This window comes from Tachyglossus aculeatus, chromosome 11 (assembly GCF_015852505.1).
Source record: "Tachyglossus aculeatus isolate mTacAcu1 chromosome 11, mTacAcu1.pri, whole genome shotgun sequence".
Lineage (NCBI taxonomy): Eukaryota > Metazoa > Chordata > Mammalia > Monotremata > Tachyglossidae > Tachyglossus > Tachyglossus aculeatus.
The window spans coordinates 49,104,629-49,129,188 of record NC_052076.1 but is presented as its reverse complement, the minus strand read 5'-3'; the positions used below and the strand labels follow the sequence as shown (position 1 = coordinate 49,129,188).

The window sequence follows — 24,560 nt, the reverse complement described above, 5'->3', positions numbered from 1 at the left end:
AGCTGGGGGCTATTTTTTTTTTTTTTTACTGCTTCCAGAACTATTGCAGGGCCTCCAAAGGACTCCCCGAACAACGATTCTCAGAAGACATTTACATATTTCCCGGGGAGAATAATGGTAATGGCACCAACCTAGGAGGTTGCGGCCCAAAGAAGAGACACAAATCTATTTTTCTCAGCAGGTTAGAGAGGTCACCTGATAGCAGACTAGCATGGAACTACATCAATGGGGTCAAAACAGAAGGCTCCATTCTTGGGAAATCAGAGTTATGTGAGAGATCATGAGCTCACACACCTTGCAAGGTACCAGAAATGAGGTGGTTGGAAATGTTTCAAATAGTGAGATCAAGGAATTTTAATCCTCTGCCTGGAACTCTTTCCCCTCTCAAATCTGACAGACCACAAACTCTCTCCGTTTTAAAAGTCCTTCTAAAAATCATATCTCCTCCAGGAGACCTCCCCCAATTAATTTCTAGTCTCCCCTAATAGCTGCTCAGCATTTCTGTACCATCTAAGCACTTAGAACATTTTACATACTCTATTAAGCACTAATTCTTGTGCTAATTCACTTTTCCTTCTCCCTCCTATCTCTAATTTATTTTAGTGTCTACCTCCCCTCCTACATTGTAAACTCTTTGAGGGCAGGGATCAGATCTACTAATTCTATTATACTCCCTCAATAGCTGAGTAGAGAGCTCTGCACACAGTAGGTGCTGAATAAATACTATTGATTGATTGACAGATGTATCCGAGATACAAGACCCGGAACTCTTTGTTGGTTTAGTGAGATCCTGCTTAGTAGGCATGGAAGGGTGGCTACGTTAATCAGACTGTCAATCTCCCCCATCCCGCTCAAGAACTATGAATTTCCAGCAATTAGACATTTTAAAAGGTTATAGGGCAAGGCATACAAAGCCTCATCTAAAAGCCTGCTTCACAAAAGTTTGTAAGGTTTACTCTTAGGAAATCAAAAAATCAAAATACTTCAGGCAAAATGTTTTGCTTTTGGAATTTAGGTGTGGGCCACAAACTGTCATCTAAACACTCTTTAATGCACATGAATGATTATCCCACAGAACTATACCCGGGTACACCTGCCCCAGGTACAAAACGCTATTATTGCAACTCTTCTTTGCGTACCAAAATTTTAGAGCACTTTCTATACTAGGAAGTTTTATAGCTACTCTACCAGAAGCTCAAATGTCCTGATGATGATGTGGCACAGAAACGGGAAAGAGACAAGACGGCATGATTGAGTAGGGACAATCACCACTGGGGAAAGTATTCACAACTGCTGCTTTTACAACCTCCCCTAACCATGCCTAAACTTTGTCCCAAGAGACACAAAATGTCACATCATATGCAGCTGAAGGTGGTGGTACTGGGGGATAAAAACAATGGTCCCCAAACTGCCTCAGGACACTGGAAGCTGCATAAGAACAGGGGTGTGAATTTAAATGCAAGAAGGAGACAAAACAGAAAAGATGATTCTGTATGCTTCAATCACTCTTCTTTTATGCATATACATGTAGGTGACACCTACCTGCTGTGTTTTTTTTAAACAAGGAAATTGCACAACTGGCAGAGAGTTACCTTTTTTAAAGACAGACTGAGAACCACTGGCCCAGATTCTTATCCAGTCTTGCAACTAATTCTTCTTCATCATTATAGTCAATGATGATAGATTTTAACTTAAATGGTGTAAGAAGAATCAGCAGCCAGAGCTGTAAGTCATAAGAGTCGTTTTAACTCAAAATTCGTACCACCTTGCAACCGCTCAGGACAAGCCCAGGTTCCCATTAATGTTTACCTATCCTCTTCTCAACCTTCCAACTGGGCCTTTTTTTAGTATTAGAACCATTTCCCCCAACCCCGAATTTCTAACTTTACTACCTTAATTCAACATTGCCTATAGGCAGATCTGCCTTGATGTGTCCTTTATATTTTCCCATGCTTCACTTCCCTCCTCTATGAGGGCCTGCTCTCAGGCCACCCCATCCTTTGACCATTAGACCCATCCCTTCCCTAGGAAGAAAGCCTTTCAGCAAGGGACATCACTTGGAGCCAAGTGTACCTTCAACTAAGTATCAGCGGCTGTTCCTCTACACTATTCTCCCACTTGCCTCTAAAGCCTGGGCTTCGATCAAGAGAATAACTCTGCTCCCCCAGTAAGCAGCTGCTGCCTTTGGCTATCTGACAAAGAAGAATGTATATCTCTTTAAATAATGGATATTTGATACAAGTTCTAACTCATCAGAATATTCTTCCAGAAAATGACTTCCTATCAAGTGTTCTTTTTAATTGGTACCCACCCTCTAGGTTTGGACTACTCCCAGAAAACATTCTGGCATTTGCCTGCTGTCATGTGGAATAATCTATCCTTTCGGGAGAGGAAAAAGAAGGGAGATGAACAATGGTCAACCTCTGCTCTTGTGCACGAGCTGCGTAGTACCTCTGGAGGAAATTCAGACATCAGGCAGGCCTCGTCCATCTCAAATTCATCCTTCCCAGCTTTAATTCTGCCCTCTTCTCCACCCGGCAACATCATTTCTCCATTCTTATTGGCTCCCAATGCCCATGCCCACCTTTCCCAGCAATATCTCAAGACATCTCCTGCCTCCTCTCAAAATCTACCCTCTCTTCCTGCACCTCCAAACCCCAACCCTTTGCACTATATCAAAATATTTGCCCCCTCCCTCACCGCCATCTTCAACCATTCACTTTCCAATGGCTTCTTCCCCATTGCTTTTAAAAATATGTTCATATTCCTAGCCTAAAGAATACCCTCCCTTAACCCACAGCTCCCTCCAGTTATGACTCCATCTCCCATCTCCCATTCCTCTCAAAACTCTTAGGAGAGTTGTCTACGCCCCGCTCTACTTCCTCTCCTCCAATTCTCTCCTCAACCCTCTCCAGTCTGGCTCCCACCCCCTTCACTCCACTGAAACTGATCTCTCTAAAGTCATCATGGGCTCCTTCTTGCCAAATCCAGTGGCTTTCTACTCTATCCTAATCCTCCTCAACTTCTCAGCTGCCTTCAACACTGTGAATTTCTAAACTTGGCTTCGTTGACACTGTCCCCTCCTGGCTCTTCTACTCTCTTTCTGGCTGCTCATTCTCGGTCTTTTTTGCGGGCTCTTCCTCTGCTTCCCACCCCTGTAACTGTGTAACTGTGAGAGTTCCTCAGGGCTCAGTTCTGAGTCCTCTTCTATTCTCCATCTACACTCACTCCCTTGGAGAACTCATTCATTCCCACAGCTTCAACTGTCATCACTAACCAAATGATTCCCAAATCTGTCTCCAACCTCAACCTCACTCCGTTGCAGTCTCACATTTCCTCCTCCCTTCAGGATATCTCTACTTGGATGACCCTCTGACAGACACCTCAAACTTAACATGTCCAAAATAGAACTCCTTAACTTCCCACCCTGTCCTCCCTGTAAAAAGCACTACCATCGTTCCTTTCTGGGAGGCCTTCCCAGACTGAGCCCCCTCCTTCCTCTCCCCCTTGTCTCCCTCTCCATTCCCCACAGCACCTGTATATATGTATATATGTTTGTACATATTTATTCCTCTATTTATTTTACTTGTACATATCTATTCTATTTATTTTTTTGTTAATATGTTTGGTTTTGTTCTCTGTCTCCCCCTTCTAGACTGTGAGCCCACTGTTGGGTAGGGACTGTCTCTATATGTTGCCAACTTGTACTTGCCAAGCGCTTAGTACAGTGCTCTGTGCACAGTAAGCGCTCAATAAATACGATTGATTGATTTCTCACAAGCCTGTAACCTTGGTGATATGGGAAGCAGCACCGTGGCTTAGTGGAAAGAGCCTGGGCTTGGGAGTCAGAGGTCATGAGTTCTAATCCCAGCTCCGCCACTTGTCTGCTGTGTGACCTTGGGCAAGTCACTTAACTTCTCTGTGCCTCAATTGCCTCATCTGTAAAATGGGGATTAAGACTATGAGCTCCATGTGGGACCACCTGATTACCTTGTATCTACCCCAGCACTTAGAACAGTGCTTGGCACATAGTAAGCTCTTAATACCATCCTTATTCCAGCGCTTAGAACAGTGCTTTGCACATTGTAAGTGCTTAATAAATGCCATCACTACTACTATCTTCAGCTCATCTCTCATTCAACCCACATATTCAACCCATCACCAAATCCTGTCGGTTCTACCTTCAAAGCATCGCTAAAATCCCCTCTTTCCTCACCATCCAAACTGCTACTATGCTCGTCCAAGGACTTAGAATATCCCACTGTGACTTCTGCATCAGCCTCCTCACTGACCTCTCTGCCTCCTGTCTCTCCCCACTCCAATCCTTACTCACTCTGCTGGTTGGATCATTTTTCCTTAAAAAAAAAAGTTCAATTCACATCTCCCCATGCCTCAAAAGCCTCCAATGGTTGTCCATCCACCTCCACATCAAACTCCTCACTTTTGGCTTTAAAGCACTCAATCAGCTCCTCCCCTCCTACTTTACCTCACTTATTTCCTAGTACAACCCAACCTGCACGCTTCACTTCTTCAATGCCAACAAACTCACTGTACCTCCATCTCTTCTATCTGGCCACCTACCCCTTGCCCACATCCTCCCTCTGGCCTGGAACTCCCTCCCTCTTCCTACTTAACCCACCATCACTCTCCACACCTTCAAAGCCTTATTAAAATCACATCTCCAAGAGACCTTCCCAAACTAAGCCCTCATTTCCCCTACCTTCCTCTCCCTTCTTTGTCACCTATACATTTGGATCCATATAAGTACTTGATGTTCACCTCACCCTCAGCCCCACAACACTTAGGTACATATCCAGAATTCAACATCTGTCTGCTCCTCTAGACTGTAAGCTCCTTGTGGGCAGGGAATGTGCCTACCAACTTTGTTGCTCTGTACTCTCCCAAGCACTCTGCCTAAGGTAAGTGCTCAATAAATATCACTGATTGAATAGCAAACAGCAAAGCTTCATTTCTGATCCCTAGTGATATCACTGTGAGAAGCAGCGTGGCTTAGTTGCAACAGCACAGGCTTGGGAGTCAGAGGATGTGGCTTCTAATCCCGCTTCTGCCACTTGTCAGCTGTGTGACCTTGGGCAAGTCACTTAACTTCTCTGTGCCTCCGTTACCTCATCTGTAAGGTGGGGATTAAAAGTGTGAACCCCACGTGGGACAACCTGATTACCCTGTATCTACCCCGGCGCTTAGAACAGTGGTTGGCACATAGAAAGTGCTTAACACATACCATTATTATTATTATTATCCATTCCCAGACATAGTCTACCAACCCTTAAGAAAATCATCTAGAGAATTTGGTCTGCCGGGCACGGGTTGTCTTCTGTAGACTGCATGTTCTGTTGGAACTATGAGCTGGTTGACAGGAATCCTAGCTGTTTTGTTTTACTTAAGGTTGAACAAAGAATGGCCGCTTCCCATGATTCCAGTTCTACTCGACTATCTTCAACTTTCCCATCTTACAACCCAACAAAATACAATGACTAGTAAGTTGGTAAAGTGTTTTGAGAGCTTAACTGTAAGCTAACTGTGGAACTCTCACTTAAGGAGGAGAGTGTTACAAAGGGTAAAGTGAAGGCAAGCGTTAAAGCGATTGATGCACAAACAGGTGGCAATAAGTCTTGATACACCAGATAAGATCAGGTGTTCTGTGTCTTTCTGAGCGTGGGACACAAGATGACACACCTGATCTTTTAAAACTCCAGATGCAAAATGAGCTGCTTTGTGAAGGGAAAAGTACTCAAGACACATTAGGTAAAGTTACAGAGGGCTCTCCATTACTCCCCAAAGAAATCTTGGAGTATCAAGACCTCAACACGTGCGTAGATAAGATGAACACCCTCTGATGTATTATTTCTAAAGCACATGGTAAATCTCATCTTCTACAGAAAGCCCACCTTTGTTTAGAAAAAGTTCATCCCTATGGAAACAGTTGACTGCTCCTTTACAGATCATTCTTCAAAACAGAAATTGAGAAACACTATTTGGAAATAGGCAGAACCAGTCAAAGCACACTTACAAGTTTAGTAGCAGGTGTCCTTCCCTTAGCTTGAAAAAACCTGAATGGTCAAGAGGACAGGATTTTTTCTTGTTACAAGGTCTCCCTTTTATAACCCCTAATTAACATTTGTAACACAATTATCTTATCAAGTCAGCATTCATAGTAAAGTCCTTCTCAGGGCCCTGTGATTTCCTGTACCAGGTTTCACCTTCCAAAAGCACTTCCATTAAGTCTACTTAAGTCATTTTAGTTAGAGTCACTTGAAGGGGTCTAAAAAGATTACTATCAATTTATGGTCCTCCCCCATCCTTTTTGAGATATGAATATAATTGGAATCTGCACTAGTGAGTGCCTACCTACCTAAAGGAGAATTTGATTAGGACAATTTTCCAAATAGTGTTGCTTATTTTTTCTAGACCTGGAGGTTTGCATGAATCTTGGGAGGATGGGGAAGGTAAGGGACCAGGAGAAGAGGGAAGATAATTTGAAAAGCATTGGCTATATTGTATGTACAGAGAGTAGGTTTTGAACCATAAAAGAACACAAAGGGGATTCTCAAATTTAGTCAGGTGCCAGAAACTTCTTTGCAGGGATGGGGAATTTGGAATTACTGAACAAGAAAGGGTTAAGTAGTTGAAGGTAAGACTGGCAGGCTCTTCTCCCTCTCCTCATTTCACAGCTTCCCCATCCTAAACTTCCACAAAATGTCTCTATAGCAAAGAAAGATGTTTAGATCAGTTTTCCTGGTCTTAAACCACAAAAGCCATTTCCCATTCCAACTACCACGAAATGTCTCACCAGCAAAAGAAGATGTTTAGATCAGTTTTCCTTGTCTTAAAACGTAAAAGACATTTCATAAAAATATTTGGTTTTTTGTTGTCACAAAAGATAGCCTTATCTAAGGAAGTGTTTGTAGAACTGTGTTTGTTACACAGATTAAGGAGCACCAGGGAATTTGCCCAGTTTGTCTGATAATTAACATCCTGGGGGAGGTAACAGGTTTGCACAGAAGTCAAACAGCCCTGATCTCACAAAGACAGAACATCTCAGCATCTCCTAGACAGCCCTAGTCCCTCACCCTAGACTGGGCCAACACCAGTTCCATAATCTTCTAAACTTCATCCTCAACAGAGATTGCCAAGGGACTTGTGAAATGGAGCTAGCAATTACTGGGGTGTTGCGACAGTATATAATAGAAGAGAAGAAAGGAAAGTGGTCAGCACAGAGGGGAGGAAAAAGCGAGAAACTTAAGGTACAGTATTATGACGTAAATCTGAAAGGTAGGAGGAATGTCAAATTTTGCCAAGTGTCCAAAATGGTAGGGAAAAGAGACAGTGCCAGGCAGGAATTCTAGGAACTACAGTACAGCCTTAGTAGAAAAGATGAAGATGTTTTACAAAGTAACCAATTTCACATTTCCATCCCCCTAGTTTGAGCCTCACTTGATCTCAGTTTTTTGAAAGACTTTTACCAAAAATATGAAGAACACTAAATCACATGCTTAAGCAAAAATTAGCCATCTGAAGGGCGTATCTTGGGAGAACCAGAGGAGGGGATGCAGATCTTTAAAAAGGAAGCAATCTGACTCTTAGAAGTTGTCTTCAATACAGGTCAAGCCATTAAGGAGTCTTAGACTCAATGGTTATGCAGATGCGGAGCTCAGCAAAAGAATCCTGATTAGAATAGTTAACCTCCTCCCATTTAAATAAGATGGCCAAGCCTCCATACAAATTCTGCAGAAGTGGATGGGGCCAGGATTGGGGGCGTGGGGGTGGGGAAGAGAGTGGATGCTCTCCTCTTTTCTTCTGTGTGCCCCTCCAACCAAACTGACCCTCTCAAAGCCTCCTAACCTCCTCCCCTTCCTGTGCACTTGGAGCAGGATTACAGAGTGGTTCAGTCAATCAAATTGACAGACTGTGCAAAGCACTGTACTAAACTCTTGGGAGAATATGCTGTACTGTACTCTCCCAAATACTTAGTACATTGCTCTGCACCATAGTACATTGCTCAGATGATAATGATAATGGGACAACCTGATCACCTTGTAACCTCCCCAGCGCTTAGAACAGTGCTTTGCACATAGTAAGTGCTTAATAAATGCTATTATTATTATTATACAAAATAAAAGTTGGTAGACACGATGGTGAAGTTAGGGCAAAGATGATTTTGAGTGGGGCTCCCGAGAGTAGGATACACATTCCATTCAATTAAGCATGGGTAACCAGCATCAAAGTAGATCTGCATAAATGCTCTGCTCCCCAAAAATGCCTTTGGAAAGGAATTTTCATATCAGTCTTGAAAAAAGGTGGGCAGGATCCACTGAACTCCACGTTAGGGAAACAAAACAGCCAGTTTCCTTAAATGGCAATGCAGAGTCACAGACACAGGGCTTTCTCTTTCTCTTCTTCAATACCACAAAAAAGCAAAAGGATGCAGAGTATGGGTTTACTGATTAACTCTCAGAAGTCCTCTCTCGGGCAGCAGAGCTAGGTTCCATTCACAACAATACCTGTAAAAGGCTCAAGTAGTTGGGTGAAAGGGAAGAATCATTGGGTCAGTCCCACTAAGAACAGATGGTGGAAAACACTCCTGAAACAAAGTTATTTGCTTTTTCCAGTTCACAAACAGATACTAAGCATCCTGAACCAATCACCGTTCACTGAATCCAGATAAGGGGACAGAGATATTAAAAAAAGGCAGGAGTTTGGCTTTTAAAGGTTGATTTTTCTTCAGTAAAGGTCAATCCATTAAGGAATCTTGATATTTAAAACAGCCAAAGCTTTCTTTTTTTTTTTTTTTGGCCAAGGGTTGTCGATACTGATATTCCAAATCAAAACTCAAAGCTGTCCTTTCAAGAGCAGATTCACGGAAAAATTAAAATCTGAAGTCAAGATCCCAGTTGTTTTCCAAGTCCAGCCTACACCACGCCCCTGGAGTAATTTTGCCAAAATGAATTTCTTGAGGATAAGTATGGCAGGAAGGGTGAGCCCTGGGGGGGAAAATGGGAGTCCTCGAGAGATCAGTTCACAACTGCACTTCTCAGATCTTCCCCTGGACACCATCAATACCATGGGAAGGTCTTGGAATCACTCAAACCCTACATGGACTTCCAAGCCAGCTCTGCTCCGATTCCCTGGCCTCGGGACAGGACTTCCGCCACTCCAAATGCACCCAGGTGATCTTTGAATACTGTAAAACCAGCCCACGGTAGACCTTCGGGGTCAGTGTATTTGCTGATCTGCCAGTGTACGTTTTACCACTGCAAAGGCATGACACTTTCACACACCTTCGAGGATTAAGCAAAATCAATCATATCATTCAAGCTTCTACTTTTCCTAGATTTATCCAGCCTGCCATTCGACAGAGTTGGCCAAGGCAGCATCAGGACAACTAGACAGTAATGGCTGACAACCAACGTATCTCGTCGATTCAGATGATTCCCTGTTGAGGTATGTTAGCCAGTTAATCCACAGTTGCCTTCTAGGAAATGTGTATTGCCTTTGTTTCAGCCTGTACCACTCAAAATATATGAAAAGGGTCATCACCAATGTGAGTAATGAGGGGGAAAAGGTAGTTAAGCAAATTAATCTGATTTCCTGTGAAAAGACATTAAGTAAATGTTGCCAAATCAAGGATGATAACGATGCTATGGATGACCACCTCCATGGTTTATTCCCCCTCTTCTACGCAACACCACAACAAAATCAAACAAAACCAACCTTAAAATATCCATTCCACTGCGATAAAGCCAGTGGTGCAAATCACACCAGTGAGGGACCAAATCACACCCATCAGTCTTGCCTATCAGACTTGATAATTACTATGTTTAGATACCCTGCACCTTAGCATGACTTTTCATCCTTCTGGTAAGAAAATACGATTAATAGGATATCCAAGGTCAAGAAGCTTCTGAGGTATGCTGCATTTAATACCCAGAGCACCCTAGGTCCTCTGCATGACCTTGAATTCCTGACCAAAAAACTTACAAGGCCAGAGTTCGGGAATCAAGAAGAGAATTGAGAAGCAGCCGGGCCTAGCGGTGAGAGCACGTGCCTGGGAGTCTGAAGGACCTGGGTTCTAATCCCAGCTCTGAAACCTGTCTGCTGTGTGACCCTGGGCAAGTCACTTCACCTCTCTGGGCCTCAGTTCCCTCCTCTGTAAAATGGGGGTCAAGATTGTGACTGTGTTCAAACTGATTACCTTGTATCTCTCCCAGTGCTTAGAACAGTGCTTGGCACGTAGTAAACAAATACCAAAATTATTATTATTATTATTTTCTGTGCCTCAGTTACCTCGTTTGTAAAATGGGGAATAAGACTGAGCCTATGTGGGACAGGGACTGTGTCCAACCAGATTATCTTGTAATCTACCCCAGTGCCTGGTACATAGTAAGTGCCGAACAAAATGTGGGGCAAATGTGGGACAACGCAGGGAATGTGTTGGATGGTCTATCGTACTCTCCCAAGCGTTGTCTAAACAACAACAAAACACAGAATCGTCTGAGTTCGGTCTCCAGCAAGAAAATTTCAGTTAGAAACTTATTAACGTTCCCAGGAAAGTCAGTTTGGGGTGCGCCTTCCTCAGCTCCCCGACCCTTTGCATCATCTCAACTTGCTCCCTTGTTCTTCTCCCCCCTCCCCACCCCACAGCACTTATGGATATATAATAATAATAATAATTGTGGTATTAAGAGCTTACTATGTGCTAGGCACTGTACTAAGCACTGGGGAGGATACAGGTAAATCGAGATGGACACAGTCCCTATCCCACATGGGGCTCACAGTTTCAATCCCAATTTTACAGATGAGGGAATTGAGGCATAAAAAAGTGAATGACCTGCCCAGGGTCACACAGCAGACAAGTGGTGGAGTCGGAATTAGAACCCATGACCTTCCGGCTCCCAGGCCAGTGTTCTATTCTCTACATGTATGTAAATGTACATATCTCTAATCCTACTTATTTATATTGATGCCTGTTTCCTTGTTTTGATGTTTGTCTCCCCCACCCTCTAGACAATGAGCCCGATGTGGGCAGGGATTATCTCTCTTTATTGCTGAATTGTAGTTTCCCTCTCAGACTGTGAGCCCACTGTTGGGTAGGGACTGTCTCTATATGTTGCCAACTTGTACTTCCCAAGCGCTTAGTACAGTGCTCTGCACACAGTAAGCGCTCAATAAATACGATTGATTGATTGATTGATTTCCCGGCGCTGAGTACAGTGCTCTGCACATAGTAAACGCACAATAAGTACGATTGAATGAAGGAAGGAAGGAAGGAAGGAACCGACGAATGAATGAAACGGGGTGTCATTCATTCATTCAGTCGTATTTACTGAGCGCTTACGGTGCACAGAGCACTGGACTAAGCGCTTGGAAAGTACAGTTCGGCAACAGATAGAGACAATCCCTAACCAACATTGGGCAAACTAGTCCTTTCCTCCCTTCAAAGTCCTACTGAGAAGCAGCGTGGCTCAGTGGAAAGAGCACAGGGCTTTGGAGTCAGGGGCCCTGGGTTCGATTCCTGACTCTGCCAGTTGTCAGCTGTGTGACTTTGGGCAAGTCACTTCACTTCTCTGTGCCTCAATTCCCTCATCTGTAAAGTGGGAATTAAGACTGTGAGCCCCCCGTGGGACAACCTGATCACCTTGTAACCTCCCCAGCGCTTAGAACAGTGCTCTGCACATAGTAAGCGCTTAATAAATGCCATCATTATTATTATTATTACTGAGAGCTCACTTCCACCAGGAGGCCTTCCCAGATTGAGCCCCCACCTTTCCCTCTGCTCCTCCCTCCCTCTGCCCTACCCCCTTCCCCTCCCCACATCACTGCTGTATCTTCGTACATATTTTTTTACGCCATTTATTTTATTAATGATGTGTATCTATAATTCTTTTTATCTATTCTGATGGTACTGACACCTACTTGTTTTGTTTTGTTGTCTGCCTCTCCCTTCTAGACTGTGAGCCCGCTGTTGGGCAGGGACTGTCTATCTGTTGCCGAACTGTACTTTCCAAATGTTTGTTCCAGTGCTCTGCACACAGTAAGCGCTCAAGAAATACGGCAATGAAAGAAAAGGGAGGTAAAACCGGCCGCACACCCGGGGTGGGAGGTCCCACACACCTTGGGAAGCTGGAGGACTTGGGCATCACGTGCCCCTCCAACCCCCGACGCGCGCCCGCCCCTCACCTGAACCCAGGACTCGGCCCCGCTCCAGGTGCGGCCAGGGCACGGTGAACGTGTAGCTGTCTGCGCCGAAGCCGGGTCGGCAGCCTCCCGCCTCCTCGCACTGGCTCGGCAACGCCTGCGCAAGGAACAAAATGATAATAATGATGATGGCATTTATTAAGTGCTCACTATGAGCAAAGCACTGTTCTAAGCGCTGGGGAGGTTACAAGATGATCGGGTTGCCCCACAGGGCGCTCACAGTCTTAATCCCATTTTCCAGATGAGGTAACTGAGGCCCAGAGAAATGAAGTGACTTGCCCAAAGTCACACAGCTGACAATTGGCGGAGCCGGGATTTGAACCTGTGACCTCTGACTCCAAAGCCCGGGCTCTTTCCACTGAGCCACGCTGAAGCGGGGTCAGCCCACCCTCACACATCCCCTCACCCCCTGCACCTCCACACTCAATCAATCAATCGTATTTATTGAGCGCTTACTGTGTGCAGAGCACTGTACTAAGCATTTGGGAAGTACAAGTCGGCAACACATAGAGACAGTCCCTACCCAACGGGGGGTGGCATCCCACCAGGGAAGCAGCATGGTTTAGTGCCTAGAGCCCAGGCTTCGGAGTCAGAGGACATCAATCAATCAATCGTATTTATTGAGCGCTTACTGTGCGCACAGCACTGTACTGAGCGCTTGGGAAGTACACGTTAGCAACATAAGTTAGGAAATGGGTTCTAATCCCAGCTCTGCCACCTGTCTGCTGTGTGACCTTGGGCAGGCCACTTCACTTCTCTGTGCCTTAGTGACCTCATCTGGAAAATGAGGATTAAAACTGTGAGCCCCACATGGAACAACCTGATTACCTTGTATCTTCCCCAGCACATAGAACAGTGCTCAGCACACAGTAAGTGCTTAATAAATACCGTAATAATCGTAATAATAATAATCAATCAATCAATCGTATTTATTGAGCGCTTACTGTGTGCAGAGCACTGTACTAAGTGCTTGGGAAGTACAAGTTGGCGATCCCCCGCTTCACCCCAAACTCATCCAGGGTGACCCCGAGGGTCACCACGGACAAGCCTTGTGAGAATAATTCATTCATTCATTCATTCAATCATATTCATTGAGCGCATACTGTGTGCAGAGCACTGTACTAAGCGCTTGGGAAGTACAAGTTGGCATCATCATAATAATAATAATAATAATAATGGCATTTATTAAGTGCTTACTATGTGCACAGCACTGTTCTAAGCGCTGGGGAGGTTCCAAGGTGATCAGGTTGTCCCACGGGGGGCTCACAGTCTTAATCCCCATTTTACAGATGAGGTAACTGAGGCCCAGAGAAGTGAAGTGACTTGCCCAAAGTCACACAGCTGACAATTTGGCGGAGTCGGGATTTGAACCCATGACCTCTGACTCCAAAGCCCGGGCTCTTTCCATGGAGCCACACTGCTTCTCATAGAAGCAGCCCAGCCTAGTGGCAAGAGCCCGGGCTTAGGAGTCCAAGGTTGTGGGTTCTCATCTCGGCTCTGCCACTTGTCCACTGGGTGACAAGTCACTTCACTTCTCTGGGCCTCAGTTCCCTCATCCATAAAATGGGGATGAAGACTGGGAGCCCCATGACAGACAACCTGATATCTACCCCAGAGTTTAGAACAATGCTTGGCACATAGTAAGTGCTTAACAAATGCCATCCTTATCATCACAGAGGGCACCTGTTATTTATGTGTTTATTTATACTACTGCCCGTCTCTCCCTCTAGACTGTAACCTCGTTGTAATAATAATAATAATCCTGTGTGGCCTCGAGGGCATCTGTTATTTATCTATTTATTTATTTACATTAATGTCTGTCTCCCCCTCTAGGCTGAGCTCCTTGTAATAATAATAATAATAATTGTGGTATTTGTTAAGCGCTTACTATGGACCAGGCACTGTACTAAGTGCCGGGATGGGTACAAGGAAATCGGGTTGGACACAGTCCCCCGTCTGGCATGGGGTTCACAGTCTTAATCCCCATTTTACAGATGAGGTAATTGAGGCACAGGGAAGTTAAGCGACTTGCCCAAGGTCACACAGCAGAGACGCAGGGAGTGTGTTGGATGGTCTATCGTACTCTCCCAAGTGCTGAGTACAGTGTTTTGCACACAGTAAGCACTCAATAAGTACGATTATTAATAATAATCCAAGGTCACACAGCAGAGACGCAGGGAATGTGTTGGTCTATCGTACTCTCCCAAGCGCTGAGTACAGTGTTTTGCACACAGTAAGCGCTCAATAAATACGATTATTAATAATAATCCGGGCAACGCTTCCGCCCCCCCAGCAATCCCGTGCCCTGGCTTCAACTCTGTTTTAGCGGGTTGCTTCGGCTAGGAGAGATGCCCTCCAGGAGGAGGTCTGGGGGGGGGGGCAAAAAAAAGGGGGTGAATGGGCGAGTGGAGGGGCGAGTCAGGACAACTCCCCCCTCTACCCTTGGCGAGCCACTTCCCTAAACAGCAGGCTTCATCCCGGGGCCAGCTCGGGAGTGGACTCCCCTGGACCCAACTTGAGTCTGTCCTCGAAGCAAGAAAAGCCAGGAATCTGAATGGGGAGGCGGGAAGAAGCCGGGCAGGACAGTCAGAGGGAATAATAATGATTATGATGGGATTTATTAAGTGTTTACTACGCGCCAAGCACTGTTCTAAAGCGCTGAAACAACCAGCTGGAGGGTGGGGACGGGGGAAAGCCGAGATTTGGGGTGGGGTGGGTGGGTGGAGAGAAGTTCCCTGGCCCATGTCCTGCCTCTGGCCTGAAATGCCCTCCCTCCTCACAACCACCAAACTAGCTCTCTTCCTCCCTTCCAGACTGTGAGCCCACTGTTGGGTAGGGACTGTCTCTATATGTTGCCAACTTGGACTTCCCAAGCGCTTAGTACAGTACTCTACACACAGTAAGTGCTCAATAAATACGATTGATTGATTGCTCACCTCCTCCAGGAGGCCTTCCCAGACTGAGCCCCTTCCTTCCTCTCCCCCTCGTCCCCATCTCCATCCCCCCATCTTACCTCCTTCCCTTCCCCACAGCACCTGTATATATGTATATATGTTTGTACATATTTGTTACTCTATTTATTTATTTTACTTGTACATATCTATTCTATTTATTTTATTTTGTTAGTATGTTTGGTTTTGTTCTCTGTCTCCCCCTTTTAGACTGTGAGCCCACTGTTGGGTAGGGACTGTCTCTACATGTTGCCAACTTGGACTTCCCAAGCGCTTAATACAGTGCTCTGCACACAGTAAGCGCTCAATAAATACGACTGATGATGATGATGATGATGATGATTGATTGATTGATTCAAAGCCCTACTGAAAGCTCACCTCCTCCAGGAGGCCTTCCCACACTGAGCCCCCCCTTATCCTCTGCTCCTCCTCCCCTTCCCACCTCCCCCACTCCCTCCCTCTGCTCTACCCCCTTCCCCTCCCTGCAGCACTTGTTATATTTGTACATATTTTCTACTCTATTTTACTAACGACGTGCATATAATTCGATTTATCTATTTTGATGCTATTGGCGCCTGTCTGTTTTGTTTTGTTGTCGGTCTCCCCCCTTCTAGACTGTGAGCCCCTTGTTGGGTAGGGACTGTCTCTTTCTGTTGCCGAATTGTAATAATAATAACAACAATGATGGCATTTGTTAAGCGCTTACTATGTGCCAAGCACTGTTGGGAATACAAGGTGATCAGGTTGTCCCACATGGGAGTCACAGTCTTCATCCCCATTTCACAGATGATGGAACTGAGGCCCAGAGAAGTAAAGTGCTTGCCCAAAATCACCCAGCTGACAAGAGGCGGAGCCAGAATTAGAACCCATGACCTCTGACTCCCAAACCCGGGCTCTTTCCATTGAGCCATGCTGTTTCTCAATTGGGCTTTCCAAGCGCTTAGCCCGGTGCTCTGCACAAAGTAAGCGCTCAATCAATATTATAATTCTATTTGTTCTGACGGTTTAGACACGTGTCTACGTGTTTTGTGTTGTTGTCTGTCTCCCCCTTCTATAATAATAATAATGACGGCATTTGTTAAGCGCTTACTATGTGCAAAGCACTGTTCTAAGCGCTGGGAGGGGTACAAGGTGATCAGGTTGTCCCACGTGGGGCTCACAGTCTTAATCCCCATTTTACAAATGAGGTAACTGAGGCTCAGAGAAGTTAAGTGACTTGCCCAAGGTCACACAACAGACATGTGGCAGAGCCGGAATTAGAACCCATGACCTCTAGCTCCCAAGCCCTGGATCTTTCCACTGAGCCACGCTGCTTCTAGACTGTGGGCCCGTTGTTGGGCATTCCTTCCTTCGATAGTATTTACTGAGCGCTTACTGTGTGCAGAGCACTGTACTAAGCGTTTAGGAAGTACAAGTTGGCAACATATAGGGACGGTCCCTGCCCAAAAGCGGGCTCACAGATAGAAGGGGGAGACAGAGAACAAAACAAAACTATCTGTTGCCGACTTGTAATAGTAATAACAATAATAATGATGGCATTTATTAAGCGCTTACTAAGTACAAAGCACTGTTCTAAGCCCCGGGGAGGTTACAAGGTGATCAGGTTGTTCCACGGGGGCTCCCAGTCTTCATCCCCATTTTACAGACGAGGTAACTGAGGCACAGAGGAGTTAAGTGGCTTGCCCAAAGTCACACAGCTGACAACTGGCAGAGCCGGGATTCATTCATTCATTCACTCGTATTTATTGAGCGCTTACTGTGTGCAGAGCACTGTACTGAGCGCTTGGGAAGTACAAGTTGGCAACATATGGAGACGGTCCCTACCTAACAGTGGGCTCACAGTCAAGAAGAGGGGGAAACCATGACCTCTGACTCCAAAGCCCGGTCTCTCTCCACTGAGCCACGCTGCTCGCTCAATACGACTGAATGAATGAATGGATGAATGAATGAAGAGAAGTTTCACCTCCTCCAGGAGGCCTTCCCAGACTGAGCCCCCTCCTTCCTTTCCCACTCCTCCCCATCCCCCCGCCTTACCTCCTTCCCCTCCCCACAGCACCTGTATGTGTATATATATATGTATATGACTCTATTTATTTAGAGTATTTATTACTCTACTTATTTTACTTGTACATATTGTACATGTTTGTACATATTTATTACTCTATTTTACTTGTACATATTTATTCTATTTATTTTATCTTGTTAATATGTTTTGTTTTGTTGTCTGTCTCCCCCTTCTAGACTGTGAGCCCACTGTTGGGTAGGGACCGTCTCTAGATGTTGCCAACTTGGACTTCCCAAGCGCTTAGTACAGTGCTCTGCACATAGTAAGCGCTTAATAAACGCCATTATCATTATTGGACTGTCAGGCAGGGAGTTATGTTGCCAACTTGCACTTCCCAAGCGCTTAGTACAGTGCTCTGCCCACAGTAAGCGCTCAATAAATACGACAATGAATGAATGAAAAGTTCCTGTTGGAAGAGTAGAAGGGGAGACAGACAAGCTGGATGGTCCCTCTAGAGAGCGGGCAGGGCGGAGTGGGGGAAGGGAGGAGGCCGCTGGTTCATTCTCTTTTTTCCTCTTTTTACTCAGTCATTCAACTGTATTTATTGAGCGCTTACTGTATGCAGAGCACTGTACTAAGCGCTTGGGAAGTCCAAGTTGGCAACATATAGAGACGGTCCCTACCCAACAGTGGGCTCACAGTCTAGAAGCTCTTTTTCCTCTTTATCTCTCTCCCCACCATCAACCCCCGCAGCTCGGGAGGGTCCTTCATTCATTCAATTGTATTTATTGAGCGTTTACTGTGTGCAGAGCACTGTACTAAGCGCTTGGGAAGTCCAAGTTGGCAACATATAGAGACGGTCCCTACCCAACAGTGGGCTCACAGTCTAGAAGCTCTTTTTTCTCTTTCTCTCTCTCCCCACCATCAACCCCCGCCGCTCGGGAGGGTCTTTCATTCATTCATTCATTAAATTGTATTTATTGAGCGCTTACTGTGTGCAGAGCACCGTACTAAGCGCTTGGGAAGTCCAAATTGGCAACATCTAGAAACGGTCCCTACCCAACAGTGGGCTCACAGTCTAGAAGAGGGAGACAGACAACAAAACAAAACATATTAACAAAATAAAATAAACAGAAAAAATCTGTAACAAATAAAATAGAGTAATAAATACGCACATTCATTCAATCGTATTTATTGAGCGCTTACTGTGTGCAGAGCACTGTACTACGCGCTTGGGAAGTCCAAATTGGCAACATCTAGAGACGGTCCCTACCCAACAGTGGGCTCACAGTCTAGAAGGGGGAGACAAAGCAAACCATATTAACGAAATTAAATAAATAGAATAAATCTGTACAAATAAAATAGAGTAATAAATACGTACAAACATATTCATTCATTCAATCGTATTTACTGAGCGCTTACCGTGTGCAGAGCACTGTACTAAGCGCTTGGGAAGTCCAAGTTGGCAACATCTAGAGACGGTCCCTACCCAACAGTGGGCTCACAATCTATATACATATATAATAACAATAATAATAATGATGGCATTTGTTAAGCTATGTGAAAAGCACTATTCTAAGCGCTGGGGGGATACAAGGTGATCAGGTTGTCCCACATGGGGCTGCGAGCCCACTGTTGGGTAGGGACCGTCTCTATGGGTTGCCAACTTGTACTTCAAAAGCGCTTAGTCCAGTACTCTGCACACAGTAAGCGCTCAATAAATACGACTGAATGAATGAATCAATCAATCATATTTATTGAGCGCTTACTGTGTGCAGAGCACTGGACTAAGCGCTTGGGAAGTACAAGATGGCAACATATATGAATGAATGAATGGGGCTCACAGTCTTAATCCTCATTTTACAGATGAGGTCACTGAGGCTCAGAGAAGTGAAGTGACTCGTCCAAGGCCACACACTGTTGGGTAGGGACCGTCTCTAGATGTTGCCAACTTGTACTTCCCAAGCGCTTAGTCCAGTGCTCTGCACACGGTAAGCGCTCAATAAATACGACTGACTGAATGAATGAATCAATCAATCGTATTTATTGAGCGCATACTGTGTGCAGAGCACTGGACTAAGCGATTGGGAAGTACAAGCTGGCAACATATAATGAATGAATGGGCTCACAGTCTTAATCCTCATTTTACAGATAAGGTCACTGAGGCTCAGAGAAGTGAAGTGACTCGCCCAAGGCCACACACTGTTGGGTAGGGACCGTCTCTATGGGTTGCCAACTTGTACTTCCCAAGCGCTTAGTCCAGTGCTCTGCACACGGTAAGCGCTCAGTAAATACGACTGAATGAATGAATGAATCAGTCAATCAATCGTATTTATTGAGCGCTTACTGTGTGCAGAGCACTGGACTAAGCGCTTGGGAAGTACAAGCTGGCAACATATATGAATGAATGAATGGGCTCACAGTCTTAATCCTCACTTTACAGATGAGGTCACTGAGGCTCAGAGAAGTGAAGTGACTCGTCCAAGGCCACACACTGCTGGGTAGGGACCGTCTCTAGATGTTGCCAACTTGTACTTCCCAAGCGCTTAGTCCAGTGCTCTGCACACGGTAAGCGCTCAATCAATACGACTGAATGAATGAATGAATCAATCGTATTTATTGAGCGCATACTGTGTGCAGAGCACTGGACTAAGCGATTGGGAAGTACAAGCTGGCAACGTACAATGAATGAATGAATGAATGGGCTCACAGTCTTAATCCTCATTTTACAGATAAGGTCACTGAGCCTCAGAGAAGTGAAGTGACTCGTCCAAGGCCACACACCTCTTGGGTAGGAACCGTCTCTACATGTTGCCAACTTGTTCTTCCCAAGCGCTTAGTCCAGTGCTCTGCACACGGTAAGCGCTCAATAAACACGACTGAATGAATGAATGGGGCTCACAGTCTTAATCCTCATTTTACAGATGAGGTCACTGAGGCTCAGAGAAGTGAAGTGACCCGCCCAAGGCCACACAGCAGACGGGCGGCGGGGGGGCCGGGATTCGAACTCCAAAGCCCGGGCTCTTTCCACCGCTTCTAGTCGGGTCTTACCTGAATGAGGAGGAGGAGGAGGAAGGAGACGACGAGGGAGGGGAGGCTGCGGAAGCAGCCCCAATTCGTCCCCATGGAAAGGCGGCGGAGGGAGCAAGGACGGAGTTGAACGCGGAGTTGAACGCGGAGCAGCGCGGAGCAGCGCAGGTGTGTCAGCCCGTCCGGAGGCAACCCCAGCAGCCAATGAGCGGCGCGGCCCGCCCGCAGCCCGCCAGGTGAGCCCCGAGCGGCCGCCCCCCCCCGCCCTCTCATTGGGCCGTTCTCACACCTGTATCCGAGCCGAGCCAATCAGACGCTCGCCCGCTCCCACCCCCCGCCCGCTCATTGGTCCGTTCTCACACCTGTATCCGAGCCGAGCCAATCAGACGCTCTCCCGCCCCCCCGTCCGCTCCCGGCCCCGCCAGAGGGGGCGCTGCGCCGCGCCCCGGACCCGTGGGACCGGCCGGCTGGCTCCGGTTGGGGAGGCTCACTCACTCATTCATTCAGTCAGTCAGTCATTCAATCAATCAATCAATCAATCAATCGTATTTACTGAGCGCTTACTGTGTTCACTTCGTTCACTCGTTTTTTTTTAATGGCATTTATTAACGGCTCCGCCCCTTAATGATAATGATGCCATTTGTTAAGCACTTACTGTGTGCAAAGCACTGTTCATTCGTTCATTCAATCAATCGTATTTATTGAGCTCCGCCACTTAATAATCATGATGCCATTTGTTAATCGATCAATCGTATTTATTGAGCGCTTACTGTGTGCAGAGCACTGGACTAAGCGCTTGGGAAGTACAAGTTGGCAACATCTAGAGACGGTCCCTACCCAGTAGTGGGCTCACAGTCTAAAAGGGGGAGACAGAGAACAAAACCAAACATACTAACACAATAAAATAAATAGAATAGATGTGCACAAGTAAAATAAATAAATAAATAAATAGAGTAATAAATATGTACAAACATATATACATCTATACAGGTGCTGTGGGGAAGGGAAGGAGGTAAGATGGGGGGGGATGGAGAGGGGGATGAGGGGGAGAGGAAGGAAGGGGCTCAGTCTGGGAAGGCCTCCTGGAGGAGGTGAGCTCTCAGCAGGGCCTTGAAGGGAGGAAGAGAGCTAGCTTGGCGGGTGGGCAGAGGGAGGGCATTCCAGGCCCTGGGGATGATGTGGGCTGGGGGTCGATGGCGGGACAGGCGAGAACTGACTGACAGTCAGTCAGTCAGTCAGTCAGTCAGTCATTTGTTCGTTCATTCATTTTTTTTATGGCATTTATTAACGGCTCCGCCACTTTAATAATAATAATAATAATAATAATGGCATTTATTAAGCGCTTACTATGTGCGAAGCGCTGTTCTAAGTGCTGGGGGGGATACAAGGTGATCAGGTTGTCCCACATGGGGTGATCAGTTTGTCCCACGTGGGGCTCACAGTCTTCATCCCCATTTTACAGATGAGGTAACTGAGGCACAGAGAAGTGAAATGCCTTGCCCAAGGTCACACAGCAGACAAGTGGCATCATCATTATTATTATTATTATTAAGTAGGTGTCAATACCACCAAAATAAATAGAATTATAGCTAGATCTACATCATTAATAAAATAGAGTAATACGTATGTACAAATATATACAAGGGCTGTGGGGAGGGGAAGGAGGAAGGGAGGACCTGTCTACATGTTTTGTTTTGTTGTCTGTCTCCCCACTCTAGACTGTGAGCCCGTTGTTGGGTAGGGACCACCTCTATATGTTGCCAAATTGTACTTCCCAAGCGCTTAGCATAGTGCCCTGCACACAGTAAGCGCTCAATAAATACGATTGAATGAATGAATGAATGAAAAGGGGGCTCCGTCTGGGAAGGCCTCCTGGAGGAGGTGAGCTGTCAGTAGGGCATTGAAGGGAGGAAGAGAGGTTGGAGCGGCCGTGCAGCTCCCAGCTTTGGGCTCCCCATCAGGGGCCCCCAAACTCCTGAGTTCTGGGAACGAGGCCTTGGGCCAACCCCAGCACCGACAGAAACCGAAGCGGTTTGATTGGCACCGAGGATGGGGGTGCGCATGAGCCCACTGTTGGGTAGGGACCGTCTCTATATGATGCCAACTTGTACTTCCCAAGCGCTTAGTCCAGTGCTCTGCACACAGTAAGCACTCAATAAATACGATTGATTGATTGATTGCGGGGAGCTAGAAAGCAGCGTGCCTCAGTGGCAAGAGCCCAGGCTTCATTCATTCATTCAGATTTATTGAGCGCTTACTGTGTGCAGCACACTCTACTAAGCGCTTGGAAAGTACAATTCGGCAACAGATAGAGGCAATCCCTACCCAACAACGTGCTCACAGGCTAGGAGGAGGAGACAGACAACAAAACCAAACAAGTACACAGGCGTCAATACCATCAAAATAGAGCTTCCGGAGTCAGAGGTCTTGGGTTCTAATCCCGCCTCTGCCACTTGTCTGCTGGGTGACGAGGGCAAGCCACTTCATTTCTCTGTGCCGCAGTTACCTAATCTGTAAAATAGGGATTAAGGACTTTTAAACTGTGAGCCCACTGTTGGGTAGGGACTGTCTCTATATGTTGCCAACTTGTACTTCCCAAGCGCTTAGTCCAGTGCTCTGCACACAGTAAGCACTCAATAAATACGATTGATTGATTGATTGATTGTGGGGAGCTAGAAAGCAGCGTGCCTCAGTGGCAAGAGCCCGGGCTTCATTCATTCATTCAGATTTATTGAGCGCTTACTGTGTGCAGCACACTCTACTAAGCGCTTGGAAAGTACAATTCGGCAACAGATAGAGGCAATCCCTACCCAACAACGTGCTCACAGGCTAGGAGGAGGAGACAGACAACAAAACCAAACAAGTACACAGGCGTCAATACCATCAAAATAGAGCTTCCGGAGTCAGAGGTCTTGGGTTCTAATCCCGCCTCTGCCACTTATCTACTGGGTGACGAGGGCAAGTCACTTCATTTCTCTGTGCCTCGGTTACCTCATCTGTAAAATAGGAATTAAGGATTTTTAGACTGTGAGCCCACTGTTGTGTAGGGACTGTCTCTATATGTTGCCAACTTGTACTTCCCAAGCGCTTAGTCCAGTGCTCTGCACGCAGTAAGCGCTCAATAAATACGATTGATGATGATGATGATGATGACTGTGCGGCCCACGTGGGCCTACCCGAATACCTTGTATCTACCCTTTTCTGTGCCTCAGTTAGCTCATCTGGAAAATGGGGATTGAGATTGTGAACCCCACGTGGGCCAGGGACTGGATCCAACCCAATTTGCTTGTATCCACCCCAGTGCTTAGTACAGTGCCGGGCACATAGTAAGCGCCTAACAAATACCATCATTATTATTAGGATTAGAAAACCCCACAAGAGGGAGGAACCCATAGCAGTTTTACAGTTGCTTTTAGCCTCGTTAGGTTTTTCCAAAGCGTGGGACATTGGCTGCCAACTCGAGGGCCACTGGGGAGGAGTGGGGAAAGGTAAAAATTGTAGTGGTTGTTAAGTCCTTATTATGTGTCAAGCACTGTGCTAAGTGCTGGGGTAGATACAAATCAGGGCAGTTACCATCCAAGTGGGAGGTATCTGGGAAAGTGAGGCCCAGAGAAATTATGTGACTTGCCCAAGGTTGCATAGCAGAAAAGTGGGAGAATCAGGATTAGAACCCAGGTCCTCGATTCCCTGGCCCAAGCTCTTTCCATGAGGCCACGCTGCTTCTCCATGCGACAAATCCTTCATCATCATCATCATCAATCGTATTTATTGAGCGCTTACTATGTGCAGAGCACTGTACTAAGCGCTTGGGAAGTACAAATTGGCAACATATAGAAACAGTCCCTACCCAACAGTGGGCTCACAGTCTAAAAGAGGGAGACAGAGAACAAAACCAAACATACTAAAAAAGTAAAATAAATAGAATAGCTATGTACAAGTAAAATAAATAAATAAATAGAGTAATAAATATGTACAAACATATATACATATATACAGGTGCTGTGGGGAAGGGAAGGAGGTAAGATGGGGGGGATGGAGACGGGGACAAGGGGGAGAGGAAGGAAGGGGCTCAGTGTGGGAAGGCCTCCTTGAGGAGGTGAGCTCTCAGCAGGGCCTTGAAGGGAGGAAGAGAGCGAGCTTGGCGGATGGGCAGAGGGAGGGCATTCCAGGCCTGGGGGATGACGTGGGCCGGGGGTCGATGGCAGGACAGGCAAGAACGAGGTACGGTGAGGAGATTAGCGGCGGAGGAGCGAAGCCTAGGACCAGGGTCCCAAATCCTAATGAGAAACCTGGAGGAGTAATGTGGCCTACCAAAGCCAGGCGGTCTCAGCTTCCTCCTGTTGTGGGTAGGGAATATG

At 46.1% G+C, this 24,560-nt stretch overlaps 1 protein-coding gene across 1 annotated transcript in view; it reads right to left on the bottom strand.

Moving 5' to 3' along the window:
- LOC119934252 (cadherin-1-like) overlaps positions 1–20,372 on the bottom strand; it is a 68,046-nt gene extending 47,674 nt beyond the window's left edge. Inside the window, exons 1-2 of the mRNA XM_038753685.1 lie at positions 20,224–20,372; positions 12,199–12,313 (exon numbers count right to left, since the gene is read on the bottom strand). Coding sequence (XP_038609613.1) covers positions 12,199–12,313; positions 20,224–20,298 — 190 coding nt within the window. The 5' untranslated portion in view covers positions 20,299–20,372. The remainder of the gene's footprint in view (positions 1–12,198; positions 12,314–20,223) is intronic.
- Positions 20,373–24,560: the final 4,188 nt, after the last annotated feature.